Source organism: Somniosus microcephalus, chromosome 26, assembly GCF_052327205.1.
Source record: "Somniosus microcephalus isolate GS21.2 chromosome 26, FLI_Smic_1.0, whole genome shotgun sequence".
NCBI classification, from domain to species: domain Eukaryota; kingdom Metazoa; phylum Chordata; class Chondrichthyes; order Squaliformes; family Somniosidae; genus Somniosus; species Somniosus microcephalus.
Genome location: NC_141012.1, coordinates 7719925 through 7741151, shown reverse-complemented (window position 1 = coordinate 7741151; position 21227 = coordinate 7719925). Strand labels below are relative to the sequence as shown.

Genomic DNA, 21227 nt, shown 5'->3' with positions numbered 1-21227 from the left:
AATCCAGTCAGTCCCACTCCCCCACTCTTTCCCCAGATCCCTGCAATTTTTTCTCCTTCAAGTATTTATCCAATTCCCTTTTGAAGGCGACTATTGAATCTGTCTCCACCACCCTATCAGGCAGCGCATTCCAAATCCTAACCACTCGTTGCATAAAAAGGTTTTTCCTCATGTCGCCTCTGGTTCTTTTGCCAATCACCTTCAATCTGTGCCCTCTGGTTATCAACCCTTCAGCCACTGGAAACAGTTTCTCTTTATTCACTCTATCTAAACCCTTCATGATTCTAAACACCTCCATCAAATCTCCTCTTAGCCTTTCTCTGCTCCAAGGAGAACAACCTTGGTTCTAACTCCAACAGACCATTTAGGTGCAAAACAAGAGGCTGGTCTGGTGCCAGATGACAGTGAGGTTATGTTTGCCTACACACCAAGTCACTGAACTTCAAAAAAAACAAATTAATTGTGTGAAGTGCTCCGAGATCTTTTATGATGAGATGCCGTAACAAAATGAGGTGATTTTGTTAAAAAGAAAAAAAAGAACTTGCATTTATATAGCACCTTTCACGACCTCAGGACAGCCAACTATTGAATCTGCTTCCAACGCCATTTCAGGCAGCGCGTTCCAGATCACAACAACTCACTGTGTAAAAACATTTCTCCTCCTTCTCCCCCTCTGCTCTCTCAGGTGGACGTAAAAGATCCCATGGCACTATTTCTAAGAAGAGCAGGGGCATTCTCCCCGGTGTCCTGGGGCCAATATTTATCCCTCAATCAACATCACTAAAACAGATTGTCTGGTCATTGTCACATTGCTGTTTGTGGGAGCTTGCTGTGCACAAACTGGCTGCCGCGTTTCCCACATTACAATAGTGACTACACTTCAAAAGTACTTCATTGGCTGTAAAGCGCTTTGAGACGTCCGGTGGTCATGAAAGGTGCTGTATAAATGCAAGTCTTTCTTTCTGGTTCTTTTGTCAATTATCTTAAATCTTTGTCCTCTGGTTACTGACCCTCCTGCCACTGGAAACAGTTTCTTCCAACTTACTCTATCAAAACACTTTTTTATTCATTCCTGTGATGTGGGCGTCGCTGGCAAGACTGGCATTTATTGCCCATCCCTAATTGCCCTTAAGGTGGTGGTGAGCCGCCTTCTTGAACCGCTGCAGTCCGTGTGGTGAAGGTGCTCCCACAGTGCTGTTAGGGAGGGAGTTCCAGGATTTTGACCCAGCGACGATGAAGGAACGGCGATATATTTCTAAGTCAGGATGGTGTGTGACTTGGAGGGGAACCTGGAGCCGGTGGTGTTCCCATGCGCCTGCTGCCCTTGTCCTTCTAGGTGGTAGAGGTTGCGTGTTTGGGAGGTTTTGAACACCTCCAATATATCTATATAATATATGTGAACTGGTTTGAGGCTGTCTCAAACTCTCTCCGTTTAGAACCCTCACCACTGGTACAGAGGAGACTTTTGGGGCTGGATTCAGGTTCTGGATCCAGAGATGCAAAGACTGTATTTTAACTCCATTGCCCAGTTCCTCCTCACCGGTGGAGGTTTTCTCTCTTCCCCACAAGGAGCAACAATTAAGATTTGCGGCCGGGAGCTGTAGGTGATTGACACCGTGTGGAAATCAGCAATGCAACGGCAGGAAATACCAAATTCTGCTGACCAGTGCTTTACTTAGTATCTGAAAGTTAAGCTGTTGGTGCTTTGAAATCCGTGATAATTATTCAAAGTTAAATCTGTTGGATATCACTTAGACCAATGCCACAGAATTCTCCTAAAGGCAGAAATAATCCATTCCTCTGTCAGCTCTTTCAAAATCCACACACAACGTGTGGACAGAATATAAATTTATACGTAAAAATCTGGAGAGGGTTTTTTTTAAATTAACTTGTTCTTGGGATGTGGCTGGCACAAGACAACATTTATTGTCTCTTCCCTGGTTGCCCTGAGAAGATGGTAGTGGATCATCCTGTTAGTACAACTGATGGCTTCAGCGGGCTTTTAAGAGTCAACCACACAGCATGGTCTGGAGTCACGTGTAGCCAGGGCTGCCAGAACACAACCAATTGGGTTTTGTCGCGCGAGGGATAATTGAGTTGTGGAATAAAACACAAGGGAAGAACATTGAAGTGGCAATGTCAATAGGTTCAAGAGGCACTTACACTGTACACGTGATTCTGGAGAGAGAACGCTACAAAAAATAATCAAAAAGGCGAATGGAATGTTCGCCTTTATAACGAGAGTGCTAGAATATAAAGGGGAGGAAGTTTTGCTACAGCTGGTTAGACCACATCTGGAGCACCGTGTACCGTTCTGGGCAGCGCACCTTAGAAAGGAGGTATTGGCCTTGGAAGGAGGGCAGCACAGATTCACCAGATTGTGACCAGGGCTCCAAGGGTTAGATTATGAGGAGAGATTACATAAACTAGCCTTGTATTCCTTGGAATATAGAAGGTTAAGGGATGATATGATTGAGGTTTTTAGGATTTTGAAAGGAATTGCTGGGTAGATAGAGAAACTTTTTCCACTGTTGGGGGAGTCTAGGACAAGTGGACATAACCTTAAAATCAGAGTCACGCCATTCAGGAGAGAAGATGGGAAACATTTCTTCACATAAAGGGTGGTAGAAGTGTGGAACTCTCTCCAGTAGATGCTAGCTCAATTAATAATTTTAAATCTGAGATCGACTTTTGCTAGCCAAGGACATAAAGGGATATGGAGCCAAGGCAGGTCGATGGAGTTGAGATACAGATCAGCCATGATTTCATTGAATGGCGGAACAGGCTCAAGGGGCTGAATGGCCTCCTCCTGTTCCTATGTTTGGGAGATATGGCGAGAAGGTTGGGTGGAGATCTATCAGAAAAGGACGGCTCATTTGTCAAATGGCCTTTCCTGCTCCAGCTCCCTTCTCCACTCATCCCACCTCCCCAGCTGTGTTCAAACGGAATAAACTAATTTCCACTCTATAGCCAGCAGTGAGGAGCAGGCTTTCATCAGTTTGAGCTGAATTTCAACCCGGTTGGGACAGCGGATTAAATTTTAATCCTGGCTCCCAGATAGTTTGCCATGTGACGTCTGACAATACTTAAATCCGAGCTGTTTGATGCTATGCTCCGCTGTCTGAGTGAGGAGAATTTCCTTTTAGCATCTGATGTGAAAGATGGGATATAACAGATCTGGAAATAATTCTTGTTAAGGTGCTGTCAAACTTTATTACTCCGCACTGAGATTAGGGAGTATGTCATTCAGTGTTGAGGGCTGGGAGAATTATTCAGTGTCAGCCGTGGCTCAGTGGGCAGCACACTCGCCTCCGAGGTTGTGGGTTCAAGTCCCACGCCAGAGACTTGAGCACAAAAATCTAGGCTTGCACTCCCAGTGTGGTGCTGAGGGAATGCTGCACTGCTGGAGGAGCCGTCTTTCAGATGAGACATTAAGTCAAGGCCCCGTCTGCCCTCTCAGGTGGACGTAAAAGATCTCCCGGCACTATTTGGAAGAAGAGCAGGGGAATTCTCCTGGCCAATATTTGTCCCTCAATCAACATCAATAAAAACCGATTATCTGGTCATTATCACATTGCTGTTTGTGGGAGCTTGCTGTGCGCAAATTGGCTGCCTCGTTTCCTACATTGCAACAGTGACTACACTTCAAAAAGTACTTCATTGGCTTTAACGTGCTTTGGGACGTCCTGAGGTCGTGAAAGCTGCTATATAAATGCAAGTCTTCTCTCTTCTAGTGGTTGGGAGTATTTTATTCAGTGCTGGGGGTTGGGGAGGTTGTTCATCGAAAGGGGTCAAGGATTATGCTGGTTTAATGCTTCCAAAAGTCAAAGGTCCCTCATGAATTTTGATTTCGGAAGATGTGATTGAGATGAAATAGGGCAACAGTCCTGGACTGCTGAATGGCCGTCACTACAGGATCAAGGCTCACTGTACAGCGTTGGCTGGCCTGCTCTCGCTCTCTCTTTGTATTTCACCCTCTCGATGCCAATAACTGAAGCCCTGCATCATCCCAGTGTACAGCACACAGCACGATGCCAGCAGTGTGCGTGTCACATGAAAAGATCTTCCAGAAGGTTCTTTTTAGAATGGAACTCACTAAACAACATGTTCAGATTCCAGTCTATAATGGAGGTTGGGGGGGTGGAGGTAAAGGGAGTCACCTTGGATTTGTAGTTCAGTTCAGATCTCAGCCTTACCATTGTGTAGGCTTTGTTGGAACCCTGACCCAACAAGGCAGAACCCAGCTGTTCCATTTGGAAAGAGCCCATTGATACCTGGCACAGTGGGAGGTCTAGAGCACAAGTCGTGACAGCCTCAAATAACAACAGAAAAGGCTGGCAATACTCAGCAGGTCAGGCAGCATCTGTGGAGTGAGGAACAGAGTTAACGGGGTAGATTTTCCCAAACCTGTCGGGAAGAAGGCGGGACTTCCCCTTTCGGGTTTTTGACCCGCCTACTTCGACGTCCGGCCAATCCGCGCGATTTTCCCTTGATTGATCTTGTTGAGCCCGCCCAGCAGGCTTAGCAGGCCAATTAAGGGCCACCCGGCAACAGGTGACATCACAGACTGAAATTTCATCTGTCAAGAGTTTTTGACAGATGAAATATCAGTGTTTCACAGCTGTTTGAAGCTGTCAAACACTGACAGTCTGAGTTCTGACATGAGTCATTCTGCACAGACTCAGTTAGAACTCTCACCGGCACTTAAAGCTGAAGGCTGTCACTTTTCACAGATCGCAGCCGTTCAGCTTTCAGTTCCAGCTGAGTGATGTGCTCCCGACGGCTACAGGAAGAAAGGCTGTTAAGGTAAGTACAGGTAAGTAAAAGTTCTTTACACACTTTAGACACACCAAACACACTTACCTTTACACTCGTGCACCCATCACTCACCTGAGCGCCAACATCGTGACCCCTCCAACTCCTTCAACCCGACGGCCCGCCTGCCCTAACCTGGCGTGGTTTGGAGCCGTTGGGAAACCCACACGAAACCCCTCAAAATAGGGATTAGGCTAAAAACTGCCTGTTAACTACCTGTTAACAGGCAGTTAATTGGCACTAATCCCTTCCCGCCTGGTTTCGGCGGGTCCCAGTGCGGGGCGGGTACCCGCCGCCCCTGAAACTTACGTGGGGCAGGGTTTTGGGTGGGATGGTGTCGGGACCCCCAAAGTCAGGATTTTCAGGCCCCCACCCGCCTGAAACCCCGCCCGACGGCTGGGGGAAAATCGGGGCCAACGTTTCAGGTCGATGACCCTTCGGTCATTGACCTGAAACGTTATCTCTGTTCCTCTCTCCACAGATGCTGCCTGACCTGCTGAGTATTGCCAGCCTTGCAGTTTTTATTCCAGATTACCAGCATCCACAGTATTTTGCTTTTTGTGTCGTAGCTGCCTCGCCTGGAGAGCCATCCAGTCACTGTTTACAGCACTGAATCCAAGTGTTGTCCTAGTGCAGCAACAGTGATCATGTGCACTCAAACATTTTAACTTCCTGCTCTTTCCCCCCCACCCCCCAGCCAGGATGTAGATGTTTGGTGCCACATAATCAGGTTAGATCTCTAATTTTTGTGTGAGAGCATTCGAATCTGGCAACCAAATATGGTTTGCAACTTCATCCTTTTATTGTGTTCGACCAAGTGTGTGACACACGCAGTGTCTTTGAGCAGTGGGCAGACACAGAAATAAACGGTATTACCCCATCTACTGCTCTGTCGGAGGTGCCGTCTTTCGGATGAGACATTAAACCAAGGCCCTGTCTGCCCTCTCAGGTGGATGTAAAAGATCCCACAGCACTATTTCAAAGAAGAGCAGGGGGAGTTCTCCCCGGGTGTCCTGGGGCCAATATTTATCCCTCAACCAACATCACTTTAAAACAAAAACGGATTATCCGGTCATTATCACATTGCTGTTTGTGGGAGCTTGCTGTGTGCAAATTGGCTTCCACGTTTCCTGAATTACAACAGTGACAACACTCCAAAAAGTACTTCATTGGCTGTGAAGCACTTTTGGGATGTCCTGAGGCTGCGAAAGGCGCTATAGAAATGCAAGTTCGTTCTTTCTTTGACAGTGGGTGGGATTTTGAACCGTGGGTGGGCATGGCAGCTGAGCCCAGTGCACCTGCTCCCATTTTCCAACAGGGGTTAGTGAGTCACGATCAGGGTTGGGGGGTCCCTGGAATTTTCCCTTCCGTATCCCAGTGAGACAAAGTCTAATTTCAGGGAACAGTAGCATAGTGGTAATGTCACTGGGCTAGTAATCCAGAGGCCTGGACTAATGATCCAGAGATGTGAGTTCACAATCCCACCACGGCAGCTGGGGAATTTAAATTCAGTTAATTAAATAAATCTGGAATAAAAAGCTAGTATCAGTAATGGTGACCATGAAACTATCGGATTGTCGTAAAAACCCATCTAGTTCACGAATGTCCTTTAGGGAAGGAAATCTGCCGTCCTTACCTGGTCTGGCCTATATGTGACCCAAACCCACAGCAATGTGGTTGACTCTTAACTGCTCCTCTGAAATGGCCTAGCGGTTGTAACAAACCGCTATGAAAAACAATGAAACCGGACAGCACCGTGGGAGCTCCTTCACCACACGGACTGCAGCGGTTCAAGAAGGCGGCTCACCACCACCTTCTCGAGGGCAATTAGGGATGGGCAATAAATGTTGACTTTGCCAGCGATGCCCACATCCCATAAACGAATTTTAAAAAAAATTAAAAATTGACACCACTACTACAACAACACATTGCATTTATTTTGCGCCTTAAACGTCCCACGGCACTTCACAGGAGTGCAATCAGACAAAATCTCACACCGAGGAGATTTTAGGACAGGTGGCCAAAAGTTTTAAGGAGCAACTTAGCGGAGGGGAGAGGTTTAGGGAGGGAATTCCAGAACTTGGGGCCCGGGCAGCTGAAGGCACGGCCGCCAATGGTGGAGCGATTAAAATCAGGAACTACTATTGTTCCGGCTGACATGGGCTAACTCAGCACCACATTGGCTAATATATTTACCAACTAAGACAATAGTGGAGGGAGATGATCTCTTGGAGGGTTCCAGTGTCCAAGATTAGTCTTTAATGTAATAGATTCTTTAAGGGCTAGTAGAAGGTTAATAACTAGTGTGGCCAACGCTGGTTGGACATGTTCCTAGAGGATTCACCACATGACCTCCCATCGCCAAACTCTCCGCCCCCCACACTCCCGTCATTGGTCACCCGGCACGTCCATCCCTGCTGTGGCCCCGCCTTCTCACGGCCAATTGCGAAGTGAGCAGACACTTCGTTACCCGATGTGGATGATTCTTCGCTCTCCATCAAACAGCCTTTCCTCGCCTCCAGCCCCATCCCCCCACCCTTCCTCCAGCCCCGCCACCCTCCACCCCCCACCCCCACCTCCAGCCTTCCCCCAGCCACCCCCCACCCCCACCTCCAGCCAACCCCCACGCCCCAGCCACACCCCATCCCCCACCCTTGCCCCAGCCCCCTCTCCAATATTTGTATCACTAATAAACGAATAGGTGTTCAAAGAAACAATTAATTTTTTAACGTCCCTTTGACTTTTTTCCAGGATTTTGCTCATAGCAGTGTCCTGGCGATCAGTCTCCAATACCTAGAGACTCCGGGACAATCCTGGAGGGCTGGCAGCCCTGTTAATATGCCACAGATGAAGGCTGTTTACAATGAACGCACTGAACTGCAGCAGCTTTATTATTGAGTTGAGACTGGGCAGAAAGCCAAGTCATTTTTCTTACTTAAAAAAAATTGAAGGCTTCTTTGGAATATGTTGAAGAGACTGCTCCATCACACAAGAAACATGTGGCATTCTAATAAAGCATGTCGAGCCCAGTCAAGTGATGATACAATGGCCTCACCGCCCAATCGGCCTTTTCATGTACACAAGCTGATCCTCTCTGTAATTTTCTGCTGTGTCCTTGATCCTTCTCCTCTGTACTTTCCCATGTCCTCTTGCAAATGCAAAAAAATGCTCCCAGAACATTCTAGAAAGCAAAATGTTTTTGCTAAGCAGTAAGAGACAGAACAATACAGGAGGTTGTGCTGCTGCACGTCTTTAATCAACTAATGACTGTGATATCCTCCACGTGAGGCACCATTTTAGATTATGAACCATAAGGTACCCAATTTGACATTTTCTTCCTCCCTCTACTCTGTCCCATCAAACACTCCCAGGGCAGGTACAGCACGGGTTAGATACAGAGTAAAGCTCCCGCTACACTGTCCCATCAAACACTCCCAGGGCAGGTACTGCACGTGGTTAGATACAAAGTAAAGCTCCCTCTACACTGTCCCCATCAAACACTCCTATCGAAGATTAAGGGGTGATCTAATTGAGGTGTTTCAGATGATGAAACATGGATTTACAAAAGGTAAATCGTGCTTGACTCATCTACTGGAATTTTTTGAGGATGTAACTGGCAAAATAGATAAGGGAGAACCAGTGGATGTGGTGTATTTGGACTTTCAGAAGGCTTTCAATAAGGTCCCGCATAAGAGATTAGCGTGTAAAATTAAGGCACATGGGATTGGGGGCAAGGTATTGACTTGGATAGAGAACTGGTTGGCAGACAGAAAGCAAAGAGTTGGAATAAGTGGGTCTTTTTCCGAGTGGCAGGCAGTGACTAGTGGGGTACCGCAGGGATCGGTCCTTAGACCCCAGCTATTCACAATATAAATGATCTAGACAAGGGAACTAGATGTAATATCTCCAAATTTGCAGACGACACAAAGCTGGGTGGGCGTGTGTGCTGTGAGGAGGATGCTGAGAAACTCCAGGATGATTTGGGCAGGTTGGGTGATTGGGCAAAAGCATGGCAGATGCAATATAACGTGGATAAATGTGAGGTTATCCACTTTGGTAGCAAAAACAGGAAGGCAGATTATTATCTGAATGACAATAGATTGGGAGAAGGGGAAGTGCAACGAGATCTGGGTGTCCTTGTGCACCAGTCGCTGAAGGTAAGCATGCAGGTGCAGCAGGCGGTTAAGAAGGCAAATGGCATGTTGGCCTTCGTAGTGAGAAGGTTTGAGTACAGGAACAAGGGGCTAGATTTTCAGTTGCTTGCGCCAGCAGTTAGCGCCTTAAGAGAAGTGATTTTCGGGCGCTATGCGTGTAGCGCCCGGGCGCAGCGCAGTTTGCGCCCCGCCCCAAATTAAGTTGCCCGTTAGCGCCGGCGCAAAGTTTAGCGGCCGCCCGGATGCGCGCGCAGAAAATGACGTCACATCCTCGTGCAACGCCCTTTGGCCGCCCCGAATCCAAACTTCAGTCGGACCGCCCCATTGTGCGGCTGGCGTCCAGAGCGTTTGTAAAATGGAACGCAACACACCCTGGGGAGCGCAAATTAAAGGGCACTCCTCCTGCACTATAAAAGGCAGTCTGCATGTGTTGTGTGGAAGGATCCAGTGTGTTGTGAACGGTGTATTTATGTTTCCGGCCACCACCACCACCACCACCTCCACCTCCTCCTCCTCCTCCTCCTCCTGTTTTCCCCCCCAGACTCTGCCTTTGAAAAAAACACATGCACCCTTCCCCTTTAAGAGCTCACTGGCACCAGAGTGTCTGCCGTGCGCTGCGCCCGAGCTCGGGTGTTGCGCTCTGCACCACCGGCTTAGCGCCTAAAGATAGTAGTGGAACGCCTCTTTTAGCGCTCCACCAACCTCTTAGGGCAAAGCCACTGAATTTCCGGCAACGGGGCGCTACTTTGAGGCGGGCGCTAACTTCGGGCGGGCGCTAAGGTTAGCGCCCCAAAACTGTCTATACTGAAAATCTAGCCCAAGGATGTCTTGCTGCAGTTATACAGGGCCTTGGTGAGACCACATCTTGAGTATTGTGTGCAGTTTTGGTCGCCTTATCTGAGGAAGGATGTTCTTGCCATGGAAGGAGTTCAGCGAAGTTTCATCAGGCTGATACCTGGGATGGCAGGAATGACGTATGAGGAGAGATTGGGTCAATTGGGCTTGTACTCGCTGGAGTTTAGAAGAATGAGAGGGGATCTCATTGAAACTTATAAAATTCTGACAGGACTGGGCAGACTAGATGCAGGAAGGATGTTCCCGATGGTCGGGGAATCCAGAACCAGGGGTCACAGTCTAAGGATAAGGGGTAGGCCATTTAGGACAGAAATGAGGAGGAATTTCTTCACCCAGAGAGTGGTGAACCTGTGGAATTCTCTACCACAGAAGGCAGTAGAGGCCAATACATTAAATATGTTCAAGAAGGAGTCGGATATATTTCTTAAGGCTAAAGGGATCAAGGGGTATGGGGAGAAAGCAGGGACTGGGTACTGAATTTGGATGATCAGCCATGATCGCATTGAATGGCAGAGCAGGCTCGAGGGGCCGAATGGCCTTCTCCTGCTCCTATCTTCTATGTTTCTATGAAAGGATTTGACAGGGTAGATGGAGAGGTACTATTTCCTCTAGTGGTGGGGGGGGGGGGGATGAGTCCAGCACAAGGGGGGGCATAACCTTAAAATTAGAGCCAGGCTGTTCAGGGGCGATGTCAGTAAGGGTAGTGGAAATTTGGAACACACTCCCCCCAAAATGTTGATGAGGCTGGGGGGGTCAATTGCAAATTTCAAAACTGAGATTGATAGATTTTTGTTATGCAAGGATACTAAGGGTTCTGGAACCAAGGCGGGTACATGGAGTTAAATACAGATCAGCCACGATCTAATTGAATGGCAGAACAGGATCGAGGGGCTGAATGGCTAGCTATGTTAGGAACATCGGAACAGGAGGAGGCCAATCAACAAATCTGATGATGTTTCATGGGCTGACCAGTGAATCAGGTCTAAGGTTGGAGATTGAGCGGAATATAATTATCAAAGGGCAAAATCTCCTCTTTTGATTTACAGTGTCAATTTAATTATATGAAAAGATCACTGATAAAGGGTATGAGACAGCGAGGAGCATTGAACTAGATGTTGGGATACAGACCTGCTGATGATTATTTTCTGAGTGTCCTTCACAGCAATGGGTTGATTGTATTTTGTGCGCTGGGCACTTAAACCCTGCATAAACCTGGATAATTAACAATTGTTTTCTGTATCTTTATAAATTCTATATAATGGGAGCAATTGGAAAGGAATTTCGTTCATTTTGGGTTCTATACCATGGGATTGAATGGGAAGGGATTTTGTCCATTGCATTTAACTGGAGCTCTGTGATTACTTCACTGTTATCTCACACTGTTCTAAATACCCAGATGTGAAATGTATCACAAGGATTTTTCACATCCCTCTCACTGCTTGTCTTCTCCTCAGCGGTGAAGGAGTTAGCAAGTGAATACAGTAGAGAGTAAACTAATCAGTGGTTTGTTTCGAAGACTTTTGCCCCTATTGTTCATTTAAGAAAAAAAAACATTATTTATAATGACGTCTGGCTTTTTTCCAAGGCACTCAATTTAATTTCCACAAAACCTTCTCGCTCTCTCTTCTGTATCAAAACAGGGAAATCCACCAAGTGAGGGAATTCCTATGAGGTACAATACTTGTCCCGCTGCATCTATATCATACCACTCGTCAGTCATCCTGCTAAACTTCTGAGAGTATCATGGACCCTCTGAACAACTTCTCTCCAATGTTCCTGCTAAGCTCCAACTACCTGATCCTCCACATGTCCCACCTCCCTGCTTCCGCACCGTTTTACAGTCAAGACTCCTTGCACTTTCTCCTATCTAACCCATTTTTTCCCGGGACCTGAAGACAGTGGACCTTCTTATTCCCGGGGTTATAGGGGTGATTTGATTGAGGTTTTTAGGATTTTGAAAGGAATTGATCGGGTAGATGGAGAGAAACGTTTTTCCGCTGGTTGGGGGAGTCTAGGACAAGGAGATAATCTTCAAAATCACAGCCCGGCCATTCAGGAGCCAAGTTAGTAAAAACTGCTTCACACAAAGGGTGGTAGAAGTGTGGAACTCTCTCCCCCAAAAAGCAGTAGATGCTAGCTCAATTAATAATTTTAAATCTGAGCCAAGTGTGTTAAGGTATATAGAGCCAAGGTGGGTGGATGGAGTTAGGATACAGATCAGCCATGATCTCATTGAATGGCGGAACAGGCTCGAGGGGATAAATGGCCTCCTCCTGTTGCTAATTTCCTTAAGACATTTCCTTTATCCTACAGTTTAGAGGCTTTGAAAATCCAAGTTTGGTGTCTCCCAGTTTTATTTCTACTCTCTTCAGCCTTTGCTCTGGCCTTCCCTTCACGTAGTATTCTACATTTTTTACAAAGTTTTATTTTCTTTCCCTCGTGTGTTTTCCTTGGGTGTTGCACAAACACAGCTATCCAAGTGGCCGTTCATCATTGTGAGCCTGAACAGAGCAAGATATTTGGTCTTGGGAGGCATGAGCCTATTCCTACCCCTCGCTTGCTGTGCTGAAAGATAAATCATCGAATGATACAGCACAGAAGGAGGCCATTCGGCCCATCGTGCCTGTGCCGGCTCTTTGAAAGAGCTCTCCCATTAGTCCCCCTCCCATTAGTCCCCCTCCCTTGCTCTTTCCCCAGAGCCCTGCAAATGTTTCCACTTCGAGTATTTATCTGATTCAAGTGAGTTATCCGCTGAGCTTGCCCTCATCACAGTCGGTAGCTGGCTAGTCGTCCCATGTTCTCTTCACTCGTGTTTAAGTTTGGGCTCCTCGCCAGCTCTACTGAACCTCCAGCCACCTTTCCATGGAAAGAGAGCCTTTTATCTGTCGGAGGAGGCTGAAGAAACTGGGATGCCTTCCAAGAAATCTGCCTGCAAGCCGTTTTTCCAATTGGCAGGCTGACGGAAGTGAGAATCCTCTCTTGCGCCGACAGGCAGGAGACCTGAGGAATCTGATGTTGCCGTGTTTGAGGGGGTCTCCCCTCCATCTTCAAATACAGTCTCCATTACCCACCCTAATGGACAATGGAAATTGACAGCTAAGAGTCTCCAAATCTTGGTCTTGCATGTACAGTACAGCCATCGGAAGAAAGACAAGTATAACAGAGATGAGAGAGAAGAAACTATTTTATTTCAATGCCTCATGTGGAAAATAAAATGAAGAGACTTGCACCTATAACGGTGCCTTCAGGCGTTTGAATTACTTGAAGTGCAATCACTGTCCTGTAGGCAAATGCAGCAACTAATACACTCGGTAAATGAGATGATTAAACAGCTAATCTGGTTTTGATGTTGATTTGAGGAAGGGATGTTAGCCAAGAGATCGCCCTTGTTCTTCAAATAGTGCCATGGGATGTTTAACATCTAACTGAACAGGCAGACAGGGGGCCTTGGTCTAGTATCTCGTGTGAAGGATAGCACCTACAACAATGTAGCACCTCCCTTAGTCCAGCACTCAAAGGGGTAGATCAGATCTTGACTCGTTTTACAGTATTGGCACAAAGTCAAGATCTACCCCCAAAGCGCCAGCCTAGATCAAGGCCCAGAATTTCCTTCCATTCCACTGCCAGAACTTCAGCAGAGGTGCAGCTGAAACCCTCGTTTGCACAGGGTTTCTGTCACACTCCCAGCAGTGGGGCAGGAGCAGGTTAGGTGTGCCAGCCTGGAGGGGAGGGAGAGGGATTGAACCTATAACCACCTGATGTAGAGGTGAAAGAGCCACCCACTGAACCAAGCTGACACACTTCACCCTGCCAGACTATCTGGCAAGTGGATAAGGGAGATTCTATTGTACGAGTGGGATCTCCACACTACATCCTTGTGGAGACGGGCAAATGATTTCCTTACCTTGAACTAAATGGATTGTTTGCCTGTCCCAGATTAGAAGACTCTCCCTGCTATTTGTCGGATCTTCCCCCTCCCCACCCCCCTCGGATACAGACATGAGTAAAACATGGAAAGAAAGATCCCACGGCACTATTTCGAAGAGGAGCAGAGGATTTCTCCTGGCCCAATATTTATCCCTAAACCATCACTAAAACAGATTATCTGGTCATTATTACATTTGCCGTTTGCGGTGTGCAAATTGGCTGCCGTGTTTCCTACATTACAACAGCGACTACACTTCAAAAAGTACTTCATTGGCTGTGAAGCGCTTTGGGACGTCCTGAGGTCGTGAAAGGCGCTATAGAAATGCAAGCCTGTCTTCATTCCTTCACCCATCACATGCGCTTTGAAAAGGGGGGTCACGAGATTGCAGTCAGGAATGGGAACCTTGACTCATTTTATTCCCCATCCTTAACCCAGGCTTGTAGCGCCCATACTGGCTGAGATCCAGCGAGCACCTCGGAGAATCGAGCTTTGAACCTTCCAGGTCTGTACAGGCCAGCGACTTACTGCAGGAACCCACTGAGCCACGGTGGGGAGCTATAAGCTGTGTCTCTGTTGAGTCATTGCCTTGTGCCTTGTTTTTTATGTGGCAGCTGTGACTCAGTGTGTAGCTCGCTCTCCTCTGAGTCAGAAGATTGTGAAGTGTCAGCCTAGCTATTGTGCTCAAGTTTCTGGAGTGGGATTATGAACCCACGACCTCCTGCCCACTGAGCCATGGCCGACACCTGTGGGTTCAAATCCCACACCAGAGACCCGAGTACAAAAATCTAGCCCGTCGCTCCAGTGCAGTACTGAGGGGGCGTTGGACTGTCAGATGAGAGGTTAAACCGAGGCCCCGCCTGCCCCCTCAGGTAGACGTAAAAGATCCCATGATGCTATTTTGAAGAAGAGCAGGGGAGTTCGCCCCGGTGTCCTGGGGCCAATATTTATTCCTCAACCAACATCACTCACACACATGATCTGGTCATCATCACATTGCTGCTTGTGGGATCTTGCTGTGCGCAAATTGGCTGCCTCATCTCCTACATTGCAACAGTGACTACACTTAAAGTATTTCATTGGCTGTAAAGCGCTTTGGGGCATCCTGAGGTTGTGAAAAGCGCTATAGAAATGCAAGTCTTTTTTGTTTTGTTCCCAGCTCATTGTCCTTTGAGTCTTGACTTTCATTATCTGCAGGTTGTACTGGCTCTGCGCCAACAGGTTGGATGCCAGTTGCCTGATGTTATTGACCAGTCTCCGATACAATATGTGAAACGATTGGCTGAACAGGTTGGGTTAAGCCAGTCTGAACTAGTTTAGCAATCGCCCAACAGGCAGAAGTATGAGCTGTTGGCAAAGCAGTTAGAGTTTAGTTTTTCATTTACATTTCAGGGATTAATCTTTAATTTTACAGTTTTAAGCGCTTCACATTTTTAAATATGAATATAATTTTTCCCGGTATATTCTGGCAGCCTCGGGACATCCCAAAGCACTTCACAGCTGACAAGTTACTTTTGACGTGTAGTCACTGTTGTAATGTAGGAAAAGCAGCAGCCAATTTCTGCACAGCAAGCTCCCACAAATAGCAATAAGATAAATATTTTTGGACACTTAAGAGAATCAAGGGATAGGGCTGGAAGGTGGAGTTGTGGTTGAAGATCAGACATGATCTTATTGAATGGCGGAGCAGGCTCGAGGGGCCAAATGGCCGACTCCTGCTCCTAATTCTTGTGTTCTTAAATGACCAGGTCATCTGTTGTTGGTGGGGTTGATCGAGGAAAGCATTTTGTCCACGACACAGGGGAGAACTCACCGAGCTTCTTCAAATACTGTCAGATGAGCAGGCAGACGAGGCCTCGGTTTAAGGTCCAAGACGGGATCCTCAACGGCTCAGGACTCTCTCGGTACTGCTTGGAAGTGTTGGCCTAGATTATGGAATAGCTTTTGTTTACTATCTGCTGGTGCTCTCCCCTCCTCTCCAGACGGTGCAGACTCATTGCTGCAAGACTGTTCGATGGGCATCAACTGCCCTCTGGTACCTCCCTAAAAGGGCCATTCCTGATCTGTCAGCCTAAAAAGTCAGACTTGTATTTATACAGCGCCTTTCGTGACCACCGGACGTCCCAAAGCACTTTACAGCCAATGAAGTACTTTAAGTGGAGTCACTGTTGTAATGTAGGAAACATGGCAGCCAATTTGTGCACAGCGAGCTCCCACAAACAGCAATGTGATAATGACCAGATAATCTGTTTTTTGTTATGTTGATTGAGAGATAAATATTGGCCAGGACACTGGGGAGAACTCCCCTGCTCTTCTTCAAAATAGTGCAGTGGGATCTTTAACGTCCACCTGAGAGGGCAGACGGGGCCTCAGTTTAACGTCTCATCCAAAAGACGGCACCTCCGACAGTGCAGCACTCCCTCAGCACTGCCCCTCCGACAGTGCGGCGCTCCCTCAGCACTGCCCCTCCGACAGTGCGGCGCTCCCTCAGCACTGCCCCTCCGACAGTGCGGCGCTCCCTCAGCACTGCCCCTCCGACAGTGCGGCGCTCCCTCAGCACTGCCCCTCCGACAGTGCAGCGCTCCCTCAGCACTGCCTCTCCGACAGTGCGGCGCTCCCTCAGTACTGCCTCCTCCGACAGTGTGGCACTCCCTCAGCACTGCACTGGGAGTGTCAGCCTAGAATTTTGTGCTCAAGTCTCTGGAGCAGGACTCGAACCCACAACCTTCTGACTCGGAGGTGAGAGTGCCGCCCACTGAGCCACGTGGGGCATTGTTCTCGATTCCCAGTCCCGTCCTCAATCCATCGCCCACTTGTCTGTGACTAGGAGCAGAGGACTGTCTCAGGTTGTCCATTGTAGAGCCCTCTACTGCCACTGCAGCCAATCCCAGCTAAATCCACACCGGCTGGAGATCAAACCTGGGGTCTTCCTGACTACACGTTTCGGTACCACGCAGTCAATTCTTTTGTCCACTGAACCATTGAGGTGAATCCTTATACGGTGTGTTCGATACAGCAATATTATCAAAAGATGTATTTTAAGTGGAAATCCAGATTCCTTCTCAATTAAATTGAAGGATTATCAGCCAATCAGAATTGAAGTGCTAGTTAGGTTTACTAACTCTGGTTGGAGATATTTTTGGGCGGGTTTATCAAATGACCTCCTGCCTCCAACTGCTCCGCCCCCACACTCCTGCCATTGGTCGCCTGACACGCCCATCCTCACGGAGCCCTGCCTTCCCACGGCCAATCGGAAAGCAAGTAGATGCTTCATTACCCGATTGGATGGATGAATTAACCGCCAGAACGCCACGCCGTTCTCCAGCCTCGGCCTGTGACTTGGTCGAGGCAGATTAACCTGTTCTAGAAATTATTTACATTTAAAACTCCAATGTCTTGTTTATTTTCTAGACACCATGGAAGCGTGCATGTTTGTTCTGTGCTGCGGGCTTGTTCATCTGGCTGGTAAGTGATGTATCCAGGCAACCGCGGGCTGTGGAGTCTCCACTCCGATTGGTCATCGTGACTGGGACGGGCAACTCTTGCCCAGTCCGTAACCAGGTGGGGGTGGCCGTGTGCAAAATGGAGTCCCCCAGACACATGCACAAATGCGGAAGAGGTCTCCGAGCGCATGAACAACTGGACACTGCTACCTCTGCACGTGCTGACAGCTCAATAATTACTGTCCGGGTTTCATTCCACACAATTGCTACATGTCCAACCTTGTAAACTGAACCATCACATTCAGAATCCGACGGTGGACACCCAAACTTTGCGTTACAATGAGGGGTATATCAGTGTTACAGTGAGGGGTGTGGGGTAGATCAGTGTTACAGTGAGGGGTGTGGGGTATATCAGTGTTACAGTGAGGGGTGTGGGGTAGATCAGTGTTACAGTGAGGGGTGTGGGGTAGATCAGTGTTACAGTGAGGGGTGTGGGGTATATCAGTGTTACAGTGAGGGGTGTGGGGTAGATCAGTGTTACAGTAAGGGGTGTGGGGTAGATCAGTGTTACAGTAAGGGGTATGGGGTCTATCAGTGTTACAGTGAGGAGTGTGGGGTATATCAGTGTTACAGTGAGGAGTGTGGGGTATATCAGTGTTACAGTGAGGGGTATATCAGTGTTACAGTGAGGGGTGTGGGGTATATCAGTGTTACAGTGAGGGGCGTGGGGTATATCAGTGTTACAGTGAGGGGTGAGGGGTATATCAGTGTTACAGTGAGGGGTGTGGGGTATATCAGTGTTACAGTGAGGGGTGTGGGGTATATCAGTGTTACAGTGAGGGGTGAGGGGTATATCAGTGTTACAGTGAGGGGTGTGGGGTATATCAGTGTTACAGTGAGGGGCGTGGGGTATATCAGTGTTACAGTGAGGGATGTGGGGTATATCAGTGTTACAGTGAGGGGTGTGGGGTATATCAGTGTTACAGTGAGGGGTGTGGGGTATATCAGTGTTACAGTGAGGGGTGTGGGGTGTATCAGAGTGTTGCTTTGTGTCTCTGTGTCTTTGCATCCCTCTCTGTCTATATTTCTCCGTCTCCAACTCTCTGTCGCTCTCTGCCTTTGGTGGCTCTGTGTCTCTGCAGTCTGAGCCACGCTCGACTGTCCTGGGTTTCTGCCATTGGGAATGTGCTCGTCTCAACAAATGATTTTAGATATAGATGTGAGTATTCTGTGTCCATTATATAGTGTAACAGGTATACGAGTGTGTATCTCTGTGTGTCTCCCCTCTATCGCTCTATGTCTCTAGCTCTCTTTGTCTCTGGTAAAATATCGCTTCTGTTTGAGTCACATGGTACAGTGACAGGGAAATTACCGCTCAGCGTTGCTCATGATCTGATCCTAATATAAGTGTTCTGTGTGCTTTATATAATGAAATGCCTAGAGATGGCATTTACCTGTCTGTGCAGTCTTGTCTCTCTGCTTGTCTGTGTGTCGTATAATATCAATCACTGCAGATTGAATCCTGTGGTATAGACATGGGCTTCTTCTCAACAGCACTCTGCAACCAACTCCATCTAAATGTAAGTATTCTGTCTGTATTGCGTAGGATAATGCTTGTAGATTCTGTCTTATTTTATTGAATTTCTGTTGAGGATTCTGTCAGAAACTTGAATTCTATTGTAGCGAGTTCAGAAATCTGTGTCGAATTCTATCGTTGATTACTAACAATTCTTTCCTTTCCTTTACAGTTGCTGGAAATTCTACTAACATGGGTAAGCTTCTTCCATAGTGTCGGTCTAGATTTTCTCCCAAAACATCTCGCACCTTCACACGCTAAACTTGGGGGTGGGGGAAGCACTTTATTGTCTAACTGGTTCCTATGATGACCTGTGTCTGTTTAAATGTGTAATAATAGGGTATACATCCTGTTCAGCACCTAGTGGTGAGCAATGTTCCCTGTTAAAGGGCATGGGCCCTTTACTTGGCTATGCTGCATGGCCCGCTCAGTTTTTCACACGTGCGTGGTTATTTCCATTGAAGAGCCGGTGATCGGCCTGCGCGGGATTTCCAGAGCGCTGCGCGACTTAGCGGGAACCTTATTGGCGAGGTAATATCCTGTTGAGCATCTAGCTGTGAGGTAATATCCTGCAAGGTCTATCGGCTCCTCCCACTTTAATGCTGATTTGTTGATTGTAACTCTATCTCTTGGAGGCCAGCCAGTAGAAATACCATAGACACAGAAGGATCTATATCACTATTATACTGAAAATCTTATTGTCAAGAGGACGTAATTGTACTTGACAAGTTCACATAGGCAGTTTTCATTATAAATGTGGGCATAGGAATTTATAATAGAATATAAAAATAAGGACAGAATGGATGAGGTTAAAATGGGGACTGAATTATACCTGTGCGCCCTGGTTCCAATGATCACCCATCCTCCAACACCACATCACCTGGGACTACGCTTGGCCTCGACTTCCTGTGGGAGATTGACTAGTGTTACATAAAATGTTGACTAGTTTGGTTTAACTGAGTTATTGGTGACATCAGCCAGGGAAAAACAAGATTGGAGAAGGAACTGGATTAAGGTGGAGATGGACAGATTTTTGAACGATAAGGGAGTCGAGGGTTATGGGGAGCGGGCAGGGAAGTGGAGTTGAGGCCAAGCTCAGATCAGCCATGATCTTATTAAATGGCGGAGCAGGCTCGAGGGGCCAAATGACCTGCTTCTTGTATCTTATAACACACTGGCAGTTCAATGACACATGCTGGCCTCAAATTGATGTTAAGTCATCCCCTTTTTAAACTTTGGGCTCAATGACTCCTTACAGACTGATGTAAAGTAAGAAAAAGATGCAAGTTTTTGTTTTGGCTTGGCTGCAGAGGAGAAAAGGCTAATGAGGCAACCGATTCCAATAGTAGTAACAGTGAGCAGATCTGAAGATGCTGTAGGCTTGCTGTGAGACCTGTTGGTCAGAGTCCATTTGGAATCCTGTGTGCTGCTCCAGACACTTGCCCATTAAGGAGAATATTAACGTCCCTGAGAGGAGACATGGAAGATTCTGGATGTTAGAAACTTTTGAAAAAAGTTCAGGAAGTTGGGCTTGAGGAGACTTCAAACTGATCTATTCAAAGCGTTCAAGATTATGAAGGGAATCGACAAATTTGATTCAGGCAAATTGTTCCCTGTGGGAAAGGAATAAAATCGTAACTTATAAAACGAGAATGTTAGGAGTCAGAAAGGAAGTTGCGGGAGGGGGAGCTTTTTACCGAAACTGTAATCGGGTTCAGGAATAAGACTCCAGCCATTGCAGCAGACAATCTGAATGGATTCCAGAGACTGTTGAATGCAGCTCTGGAGAGGGATAGAGTTGAGGGATTTGATGAGGTGGGGTTGAGGGTTGTGGTGAGCAGGTGGATCGGTGGGCTAGCGGGATTAGGTGTGTGGTTGTGATTGAGATCCATCAAAGGGGGTTAGGCGGTTGGGGGGTGCCTGCTGGGTGCAGTGTGTGTGTTGGGTGGGGGATGGGGGGGGCGTGGGGATGGGTGAGGGATGGGGTGTTGGGGGGGGATGGGTGAGGGATGGGGTGTTGGGGGGGATGGGGTGTTGGGGATGGGGGTGTTGTGGGGGATGGGGGTGTTGTGGGGGATGGGGTGTTGTGGGGGATGGGTGAGGGGGGGATGGGGTGTTGGGGGGATGGGGTGTTAGGGGATGGGGGTGTTGTGGGGGATGGGTGAGGGGGGATGGGGGTGTTGTGGGGGATGGGGGTGTTGTGGGGGATGGGGGTGTTGGGGATGGGGGTGTTGTGGGGGATGGGGTGTTGTGGGGGATGGGTGAGGGGATGGGGAGGGATGGGGGGTTGGGGGATGGGGGTGTTGTGGGGGGTGGGTGAGGGGGGATGGGGGTGTTGGGGAGGGATGGGGGTGTTGGGGAGGGATGGGGTGTTGGGGAGGGATGGGGTGTTGGGGGGATGGGGTGTTGGGGGGGTGCTGGGGGGATGGTGCTGGGGGGATGGGGGTGCTGGGGGAGGG

The 21227-nt window shown here is 47.9% G+C and overlaps 1 protein-coding gene across 3 annotated transcripts in view; it reads left to right on the top strand.

Annotated features, from left to right (window-relative positions):
* LOC147100251 (FXYD domain-containing ion transport regulator 6-like) overlaps positions 1-21227 on the top strand; it is a 47993-nt gene that overhangs the window by 19366 nt on the left and 7400 nt on the right. For all 3 annotated transcript variants that reach the window (XM_085967754.1, XM_085967753.1, XM_085967751.1), the window contains 2 exons: positions 17161-17214; positions 18941-18964. In XM_085967754.1, coding sequence (XP_085823880.1) covers positions 17166-17214; positions 18941-18964 — 73 coding nt within the window. In that variant the 5' untranslated portion in view covers positions 17161-17165. The remainder of the gene's footprint in view (positions 1-17160; positions 17215-18940; positions 18965-21227) is intronic.